The sequence below is a fragment of the Quercus robur genome, chromosome 11, assembly GCF_932294415.1.
Source record: "Quercus robur chromosome 11, dhQueRobu3.1, whole genome shotgun sequence".
Lineage (NCBI taxonomy): Eukaryota > Viridiplantae > Streptophyta > Magnoliopsida > Fagales > Fagaceae > Quercus > Quercus robur.
In genome coordinates, this window is record NC_065544.1 from 11,593,420 (window position 1) to 11,604,030 (window position 10,611).

The window sequence follows — 10,611 nt, forward strand, 5'->3', positions numbered from 1 at the left end:
AAAAATTAAGGAATAAATTGAATTTTAGTCTTTTTTATATTAAAAAAAAAGAAAAAGAAAAAAGAAATAGCCTAGCCGTAGATTAACTAAAATTAATTATTTTAACTGTAGATGTGGGCAAACCCGACCCAATTATAAAAATGGAGTCAAACCGACCCGTTGCCGACGAGAGTTGAAGAAAATAAAAGAAATGAGAGAATCTCCAAAGACCCAAAGTTGTAAGCAAAAGCAATAATAATAATAAACACTTGATGATGTTGTTTTGATCCCCCAAACTCGTCATTACTTCACTCTCTCAAATTCACACAGAGAGAGAGAAAAAAGATGATACTGTTGCAATCTCATTCCAGATTTCTCCTCCAGACCTTGCTAAATCGCGTTCACAAGTTCGTTCCATTTCTCTCTTCTTCTTCTCTTTTTTATTCATGCTTCGAAATTCTTTCACATATTTATGTTACATTTTTGATTTGATTGTGCAGTCTTGATAAAGCAGTGGAATTGGATTACAACTGGGTCGAGTTTGACGATGTTCGTTTCCACATTCAGGTCATTTTCACCTCTTTTTTTTTTTTTTTTTTTTTTTTTTTTTTTTTTTGGCTGTATTGATTTTCTTTATTCAATGAAGTTGTAGAGTAAAACTTGTAACTAAAAAGGGTCTTGAATCGATTTGTTCTTGTAAATTTTCATAATTTGTTTGAATTTTGATAGAATAAAATGGTAGAAAATGGAAAATAAGTTCTAACAACTTCAATTAATAGGGTCTAGTAAGGAAAATAATAAATTTCACTTACCTAAAATTTAGGTCACATTTAGGTTGCGTTTGGCATTGTCTTAAAATGTCAACTTTTTTTCTATTCATCTTATTTTTTGTATTATTTATGAGTCCTATTACACTTTATGGTAGGGGTTTCACTAGACTATTTCAACTATTTTTTAGTTTTATTTACGGTACTTTCAGCAAAAAAGTTTCAATTTCAACTAAATAAGCGGTTTCCAAATGGACTCTTAAACTTTTTTTTTTTGGATAAAAAGTTGGGGGTGTGGGGACTTGAACTCTGATGTCTCTATTAAAAATACCATGAGGTGTCAATTGAGCTACAAGGCTCTTGACTTAAACTTTAAAACAGATTCCCTGCAACCCCACTTTTTGCACTAGAATAACTGCTTATATAACTAATTTGATTAAATATGTGTACTTTATAGTAATTAGATAGGGCCTTTGAACATAATGCGCGTGAAGAGGCTAGTAATTGTTTATTTGGATATGGTAGTTTTGTCATGTAGAGTATGTATTTTGGGTTCTTTTAACTATGCGCCAAAATTATATTGCAGGTGTCGTTGAAGAATTCCCACGTCTTGCTGTTATCAGTATCATTACCCTCTCCTCCTGCAGAAGCCATTTTCTTTAATGGGCTTCCATTTGGAGCCATTGAAGCTATAAAAGCTGCATATGGCGTGGTTGTGCAAATTCTTGATCCTCCAAAGGATGGCTTTAATCTCACATTGAAACTGAATCTGTCAAAACTTCCTCCAGATGAAGGTTCAACGAGTTCCTTTTCTAAGGTCATTATAAGCTTGCTATAGTAGATATGCTGAAATATCTAGGATCACTTGTTAAACATGTCCATCTTCGCGTATAATTTTTAAGACTGCTCGAAATATTTCTTTCACTTCACGAAAAAGGTTTTCTTTTAACAACTTTTCACCCTTCATACATAACATAGGTAAAATTTTGTGTCAAGGATCAGTTCTGATGAACTAATAAGTGAAATGTTTAGAAGTTGTACCTGAGATGGTGTGACCTTTTGGAAGAATTTAAAAATGTTGGAACTTTAATGATTTCTCATTTTATAAACATATATGCCATTCTTATAAGTGTAGCTGCACATATTTTAATATTCATGAAGTTCAAAGAAATCAATTTATGAATTGAAGAGATCACTGCTAGTTTGTCCATATGTGTTGTATAGAACTTAAAGAACTTAAGTCCCCTGTGTTATCCTAACTTAGGTTCAATTAGTTGTATTATTCAATTCTTTTTTATGAAGCAATTCAGGGTTGTGCTTCTTTTGGGCTCTAATATTCATTTATTAACCTCTTTTGATTTTCTGTCTGACCTTCTGAGAAGGTTTTGTGCAAAGCTAATAGAAATTGGTAAATAGTTATGCAATCAATAACTTGCCCCAGCAGAAGCACCTGAAAGGAATTTTAGGCATGGATGTGTGGCTAAAGGTTAGACTATGCTTAGGTGATCATCTGCCAATAGCAGTTCCTTTCTCAGTTTAGGTAACATTCCAGTTGGTGGATCATCTCCTTCTTTATTGTCCTATAGCTTATGAGCTGTGGAAAATGGTGTGTTGTTTGTTTGGATTTCAATGGGTTATGCCACAGAAGGTTCTCTATATCTTAGCCACATGGCAGGGTACTTTCGGTAGGCATCATAGTATAGCTTTTTGGAGGGCATTGCTGCATTAATGTGGTTTCTTTGGTGGGAACAGAAAGCTTTGAGGGATGTGAACTGTCTATTCTTCAAGTTAAATCCTTTTTCCTTCACACTTGTTGGATTGGAGTGTTGCTTTTCCTTCTGTGCCCTATTTTACTTTGTTAGATATGTTCGAGCATTATAATTTGAGAATTTGATTGTACCTACTCACTGAGTACAACCCCTGTGTACTTGGGTATATTTCATTCAAAAAAAATTTCATTACTTAATAAAAAAAAGAAAAAAAAAAAATTCATTGCAGTAATTCCTCATATTCATGAACTCATGCTTCAAGTAGGATCTTTTTGGATAATTATGCTCTCATTCAAATTTAGGGCGCAACAAACTCTAAGACTAGGAGAATATAAAAAGATTTGTGTATAACCTGTAACTCTGTTTTAGTTGTATTGCATTAACTAGTGAATAGGTAAACCAACATTTCAATTCATTTTTGAAATTCCAAAATTTTTTAGGATGGTAACTGATTGTGACTATTCTCCTGGGTTCAAGCCAGTTTCTCAGGTTCAGAGTTAGATGCTTGCACTCAAGTGCTTATTAGAATTTTCCTCCCTGTTGCTGCTAAGTGGTTGTAAGAAATTCTCATTTTATCTCTCAATAGAAAATGGAACTAAATTAAAAAAAATGTCTCAATAGAGAATAGAAACATCAAGGAAGAAAGTGGATTACCATGGACAACATAAGCTTTTAAAAGAAGACTCTAGGATATATTCTTTCTTTGAACATAGGTTTTTCCCCTAAGCACTTTCCTTTGGTTAACAAAAAGAAAAACCTGTATAAAAGAAAGTAGATTTTTTTTTTTGGAGAAAAAAAGAAAAGAAAATAGAGTTGAAATAAAAGCAACGTGAATCACCATAGATGACCTTGTTAAACGGGAGCTAGGGATTGTTAATAGATGTGTAATGTGTAAGTGCAGTAGTTAAAAAGTTATGCACTTGTTGCATTGCATCGCCTTAAAGCTAGAGAGCTTAATCTTCTTGCCTCATTCAGTCAAGACAAAGTGGTGTGGTTGTTATCAAAGAAAGAAGTGTTTGAGCTGAAATCATATTTTAATATGCTCTTAGATACCCGTGCAGCCTAGTGGTTGGAGGCTTGGGATGAGCTATTGAACCAGGCATCTTGGGGTCGATCCCTAATGGAGTTCACCTAGATTACCTGATACGCGGTTTTGGTGAGTGGGGTCATGTATCCATGGTTTACTCCTCAGAGGTGGGTCCAAAGGGCCCTGCCTTGGTAGGTTCCATGTCTTAAAAAAATATAAAAAATGCTCTTAGAGGCCCTACAAGTTTCTTTCCCTTGGAAGAGCATCTGGATGGCTAAGTTGCCAAGAAATGTGACTTTTTTCGTGTGGACTGTGGTCCTTAGGAGAATTCTAACAGTTGATAACCTTCACGAGCATCACATTTTAATAGTTGATTGGTGTTATGCGTAAATGCAGTGGGGAATCTATTGATCCTTTTCTTCTCCATTGCTCTATGGCAACTGATATATAGTCCTTTATCTTTACTTTGGTTGGGCTGACTTTGGTGATGCCCAAATATATGATTGAACTGTTGGAATGTTCACAAGGCCAGTTTGAGTGCCATAGAGGAGCCAAGGTGCAGTGAGTCTTGCCCTTGTGTGTCATGTGGAATTTTTGGTTTGAAATTTTGTTTGTAGTGAGCTGATTTTTTTTTTTTTTTTTTTTTTTTTACATTCCTTGCATGAGTGGCATGAGGAGCAAGTTCAACCCCCTTGACAGAGTTCTTAGAATTCTTAGATCAGTTGAATTATCGATAATTAATGCTTTTCTTACTTTTTTCTTGCTCTTCCTACTAGAGTTGTGTCCCTTTGGCACTTTTTAAATTAATTTATATACTTATCAAAAAAAATCCCTGGGACAATTTATAACTGAAGTTCCAAAATCCTCTTCCACATGCCTTATTCACTTGTAGACCTTCCTATAATAGACTGTAGTTATAAATGCCATATTATATTACTCAAAATTAAAGATCTGACATCAGGTGTGCAAATCGCCCTTGTGTTCAAAGCTGTAGATTTATGATATAATTTGAGTGACTGGCTACTGCATTTACTGTTTTGAAGCCCTATATGTCGGAAACTTATCTTATACAGCTGATCCCTCACAGCATGTGGGACACACAAGCATGTTGTGAGGGAGCGGTTGCATACAGTCATTCCATGAGATACCACCTCCTAAAGGTCGGATCATTCTTCCCCTTTCCCAACCTGACTTATATTTGCTGCACCTACTGTTCTGAAGCCTTATTATTTGGATCATTATCCCCCTTTTACCATGCAGTTCAGGGCTTCTGTGCAGGCAAGAATGCTGAATGATGCTCTTAAAAATGCATCGTGATTGAAGCAAATCATTGTGATTAACAATTGAGTGTTTTTTCACCTTACATATAAAAACTAAGAACAGTTTGTCTGATATAAATGCAGTGAAGTCTACCTTTGTTTAATATTGTTTTCTATCATATAGTATTAAAACACACTTTTCATGTATTCACTTATCTATTTTATTTATGTAATTGGTGGCTGAGTTTGTTGATGCTCTTTGGCACTTTTGTTTTGTTGATGTTGTGTAGAGTACAGACATGCTATTTTGGTAAAGATTGCATCTGTAAGGGAAGTGGTACTTGGAGCTCCATTGAGAGTAATTCTAAAAAAACTTGGTTCAAGGGCTGTTGCTCCTAATAAGGATCGGCTGGTTGCCATTGTACATCGACCAAATGAGTCTTTTTTCCTGGTTCCTAAGGTAAAAATATCATCTCAACAGTTTTGACACATTTTGTTGCATTTCTTTCTTCTTTATAACTTTGAACAACTTTGTTTAACCATTCATGGGTTTATTTGTAGAAAGTAGTAGTATTCACTAGAAAGTTTTTTTGTGTGAAATAGTTTTTCATTTAGTATTCTCCCTCTCTCCTTGAAATAATTCTTCAGCTTCAATTAATTTAGCATTTAGTTTATAGCTGACGCAGCAAGAAGTCACAAATGAAAAACTGGCAATAGCAGAGATGGAACAGCTTCTACTTCAATTATTTTAAAAAACAAGTTAGAAAGCAATAAAATGGGTTAACTTCCTACATGTTTGTCACATAGATCTCAATAGCTCAAAAGCTAAAACTGATTTCCCCCTCCCCTCATCTGCTTGTTTGTTTTAAAATAATTCTGGACTTCCTACATACTCTATACTTTCTGACAGCCTCTTCATTTAATAAAGCCAACAAATGACAACATAAAAAAAGAAAAGGCTTTGGAAAGCCAAAAGCAAAAGTTAAATACTCTAGTATTCTGGATAATGAGAGCCCTGTCTCCTTCCTTTAGTCACTATTAAGTGTAGGCTGATCTTTTGCCTCATCAATATCATATTTTTTAGTGAATTTATATATAAAATCCAGTTAAAAATGTCTTTGCTCTGCAGAGCCTCTAGTAATCTGCAATTCATTTGTGTATGTTTTCGTTTCACCCATTTTTAGCTATATAAGGTTTTCAAGCCCACTATTAGCTATAGAAGAAAAGTGCTTGAAATTATGCTGACAAAATTCTGAAATGGTTTCTGCCAGGTTGAAAAGGTGACCGTTGTATATCCTATGAGATTCACGGACTCCATAGATATTGTTCTTGCAACTTCCTTCCTGCAGGTACAATAAATATATGATCTAAATTTACTGATCAAAGAGTACATTTGAAATAAAATGCAGACATGGATTTATTATCTGGGAAAGATACGGCTGGACTGTCACATTTTGTTGATGGTCCTAGGAAGGCCTTTTTTAATTTACTTTATTGGTAAGCTACATATGCACCAAGTGGGCCTTGAACCCACAAGCTCACCCTCCATCCTATTATTATGGAAGGAGGAGGGACCATTTAAATTGGAGCCTATTGGTCAACCTAAGAAGGCCTTTCAAATATTGAATATTACAATTTTACCATATTTATGTTAATTCTATTGTTGACACTTCCAAGCATACCTTTCTGGTATGTGTTCTTTAATCTGTTCTTGGTTATTTCTAGTTTTTCACATTCAAGGTTTGTTTATCATTTAGGAGTTTGTGGAAGCAAGACGTACAGCTGGACTTAACAGTGCCCCTTCTTGTTTGTGGTCTCCTTCTCCTCCTCCAGAACTAGAGGGAGCTCCTGCCGAAGCATTATTGGCCAATGCAGGATTTGTGACATTTGGTAATGTAGAAGAGTTGTTTTATTTTTTTATTTTTTCCTCTGTCCTTTTTCTCAATGTAACAGATTGCCATGTGTTCAACAAATGCAGTTATCTTCCCTCGTCATGTAGAAGGCAAAAAGCTGGACCGTACTGTTTGGAGTTTATCAACATTTCACGCTTATGTTAGTTATCATGTTAAAGTGAGATCTCTTTTACCTAAATTGCCTGAATTCTTCGTTCTTTTAGCTGAAATTTTTTCACATGCTTGGGGAAATGTGAAGTACAGAAAAAAATTAAAATTAATACATGTGCATATGCTAGTCTCAATATTTATGATAGAGAAAGCAATGCACCTTCTTACACAGAGATTCCATATTGCATGTCAAAAATTTCTTAAGTATCATTTAGGTAAATGTACACATAATGATTAGTTTTGGCTGGAAATGGTACCTATATTAAAAACATTTGGTTAGTGGTTAAAACTATTTGATATTTGATATGCTTTATTACATCAGACAAAATCCACCATTTGCTCTTGGATATATTCACACAATTCAGTTTAAATCTATTTATATTGTGGTTTTTTGGCTATATTATCTTCTAGTGAGGAGCATGTATTGTGTATGAACACCACTGTAGATCTGTCATATTTTTAGCATGAGTATATGTCACTATGACCATTAGGGTACATGTTACTATGTTCTCTCTACTTCTCACAGCCACCCAGTGAGTGCTCTAGCTAGGGAAGGTGATGGGAGGATTCATGCAGCACTTTTATTGTGTTTACTATAGTTGATCATGTATATGTTCACCATGCTCTCAGTTGAATAGATAATGGTTGAAATTTGGCGTCATAAGTACAAGAGCTACAACATATTTTGATAATATGCTCTCATTTATCTTGAAATCTGTTGTTTTTGTTGCAAAGAGCCTTGTAGCTCAACTGGCACCTTTTGGTGTTTCCAGTTTGTACCATGCTTCATTTTAGCATGCTTTTTTACTTATTCCTTTCTTGATTGATTTAAATCTTTTCCATGCATATTCCTGCAGTGCTCAGAGGGTTTCATGCATACACGGATGCGGCGTCGTGTGGAATCTTTGATTCAGGTCTTTTCCTGTTTGATCAGTCTCTATTTTTTTTTTTTAGTTTTATGAAGTGTCCCTCTTAGTTTTATTATGTATTATTGTGATATATTATTCTTGATTTTGTTGAAGTATGCTTTTTTAAGGAGATGAAGTTGAATATCTTGAACTGTGATTCAACAAAGTGCTCAGTCAAAAGAGAAATGTTTTGAATCCAATCCTTCTTTAGATAAAATTGATGTGTAGTTTTACCCCAAAAAAAAAAAAAAAGAATTGATGCACACTAAATAAATAAAAAGAATAGATTCCTAGTTTTGTAAAGCATCCTATTTTGAGAAGCCACCTTTCTGGTGGGTTGTGATGTGAACAGACCCTGCTAGGGCTGAGTTCATTTGGCTGGATTTTACTCAATAGGGTTAACCAGGCCCTTGTACCCAAACATTGTGCTATCACTGATTGGCATCCAAAGCACCCTAAATTGTCCCAAAACATCACCAAGAACACAAATTGTTCACAATTTCCAATTGACAACCCCGTATCAAGGAAGGGTTGAAGCTTTGAATAGGCCATGGACCCTAAATCAAGGAACAACTCAGCAGCCCAAACTTTTTTTGGTTTTTGTTGGGCAATCAAGAGAAGAGGGAGTAAAGGTTGTGAAGATGAAAATGAAGAGGGAGAAGAAGATTTGGAAGGATGAGGAGTTAACAAATAAAGGGAGAGAGTGCTCAATGTTAAGATCAGGTATGACCGTATGAGGAGAGATATTAGTGTGGTGTCCTTTGCTGAACCAAAGTTTTCCAGGTGAAGAGCTACTATAGAGTCTAAGGAGGGTGACCTACATTTTCCTTGGAGAAGTATATGGAAATTTAGGGTCCCACCAAGGATGGCTTTCTTTTCATGGTGTGTGGCTTTGTGGAAGATCTTGACTACCAATAACTTAAGGAGAACGGGCATCGTTATAATGGAGTGGTGTTTCATGTGTAAGAATTATAATTGGTCTTCATTGTTTGAAATCCTTATAATGGAGTATGGGAAGCTGAAGTGTTAGATTCTGAAATCCTCATATGATTGGTCTTTATTGTCTTCTTCGTTCCCAATTGTGGGTTCCTAGAAAACTAGTTTTGTATTTTTCTGTTTTTCAATTGTTGCCTTCCTATTCTCTTTTATGATTGTGTTGTACTCTTATGTATTCTGCCTGTGCACTCAGCACCTTTTTTTTTCAATCAATAAATTATTTCCTTATCAAAAAAAAAAAAAAAAATCTCGTATTTACAAACTCACCATTCACCATTAATGAGAAAACACTTGTTTCCCAATTTTTCCAATTTCGAACTGAACACAGAAAACACCTAACAATCACACACACAATATATATATATATATATATATATATTTTTTTTTTCTTTTTTAGAATCAATCCTATAAGGCTCTCTACTTATTGTCAATTCTATTCCCATCTCTTATTTTCTCACCAATTCATTTCTTATCTACTTAGGTTGTTGAACATTTTAAAATCAATTTTGGTTTGCAATTATTGGGTTCAAATAGAATTAGTTTGATTAGAGGCTTATAAAGAAGCATGCATGTGTTAATCTGTAGGCTCTAGATCGTGCGAAACCCAATGTGGAGAATTCGAAGAAAACGGCACAAAGCAGATCCTTCAAACGACTGGTATGTTGTGAGGATACTTATTTTAATATGCTTTAACAATGTATAGTCATGATTTTTGACTTACCTTGCTACTTTTTTTTTTTTTGTCCTTTCGAAATTTTTTTACACTGATATTAACAAACAAGTTCCATAAACTGGATTGTAGAGCCTCAATGAAGCAAGGACCAATTCAAAGTCATAAGGGATCACTGGATAGAAGAGGAAATGCTCCCAGTTGGAACCTAAGAAGCTCATTGTCCAAGGCATTGCTTGCAATATTCAGTGAAGATTGCTGCAAGAGCTTGTATTTTATTCTCTAATGAAAAAAGAAAAAAGAAAAAGAGAAGTGCCTATTTATTCAGTTGCTAATATACTACAATTTTGTTTGAAGTTGACTGCATTTGAACCAGAATTGGTTATTTTGTTCAAGTGTTGTAGTATTTTCATTCCCAGTTTGAAAAATTAATCTAATTATCCCCACATTAATCTGTTGTTAACATTTCAATGGAGCTATGCATGGAACTTAGTTACTTGGGTGACATGCTCTCTTGCTCCGATGTTCACTCTCTGCACTGCATGCAAGGTCTGAAGCTCCTGTAGATTCTTGTGTGGAATTTGATGCTCATGTAATTTATAATGTGAGGCGCTCACTTCAGGTATGTTTTAGTTTATTATCCATTCTCCAGTTTGGGAGTTTATAGTTTCTTTGGGAATGGGAAATGAATGCTAAAGAAAGTTTTTTTAAAAGATGAATTCCGTTTATTTACGTGTTTCAGAGATTTATAAGAGGGTGCAATGGTAGAATGGAATGCTTGTTCCAATTGGGCTGATAGACAGGGAATGGAATGGACGATAAGGAACTTTAACCGAAATTTCACTAAGTCTGAATTTGATAAGGATGAGTGTAAAACTCATGTTTTTCACAATTCAATAAGAGATTGTCACATTAATTTTTTACTTAAAACTCAATACATACTACTACACTTAATAACATCTTAATAAACTCTTTGTTTTAGTTAAGTTGGATTTTCAAATGAGTATTAGAATTGATTGAGTGTAGCTATACCTATTCTTTAATATGTGACTAAATGGTGTGGCATGTAGAGATTGGACTTTGGAGGGTATAAAACTTGGATATTATATCATATTTTTATAGAATTTAATTTCTTCACAACATACATACTCCCAATAATACTCTCTTACATAT

At 34.5% G+C, this 10,611-nt stretch overlaps 1 protein-coding gene across 1 annotated transcript; it reads left to right on the forward strand.

Moving 5' to 3' along the window:
• The first annotated feature begins 206 nt into the window (after window positions 1-206).
• On the forward strand, window positions 207-9,943 carry LOC126706039 (actin-related protein 2/3 complex subunit 2A). Its single transcript, XM_050405299.1, has 10 exons — window positions 207-386; window positions 480-546; window positions 1,333-1,540; window positions 5,092-5,261; window positions 6,073-6,150; window positions 6,559-6,691; window positions 6,780-6,871; window positions 7,722-7,778; window positions 9,354-9,425; window positions 9,571-9,943. Exons 1-10 carry the CDS (start codon window positions 325-327, stop codon window positions 9,604-9,606), a joined length of 975 nt encoding a protein of 324 aa, XP_050261256.1. The 5' UTR covers window positions 207-324; the 3' UTR covers window positions 9,607-9,943.
• Window positions 9,944-10,611: the final 668 nt, after the last annotated feature.

Excerpts from the sequence above, each read along its gene's own strand:
- LOC126706039 (XM_050405299.1), top strand. The coding sequence starts at position 325 with ATGATACTGTTGCAATCTCATTCCAGATTTCTCCTCCAGACCTTGCTA. Across the intron at positions 6,151-6,558 it reads TTGCAACTTCCTTCCTGCAG|GAGTTTGTGGAAGCAAGACG; the intron begins GTACAATAAATA and ends TTTATCATTTAG. Across the intron at positions 9,426-9,570 it reads GCAGATCCTTCAAACGACTG|AGCCTCAATGAAGCAAGGAC; the intron begins GTATGTTGTGAG and ends ACTGGATTGTAG.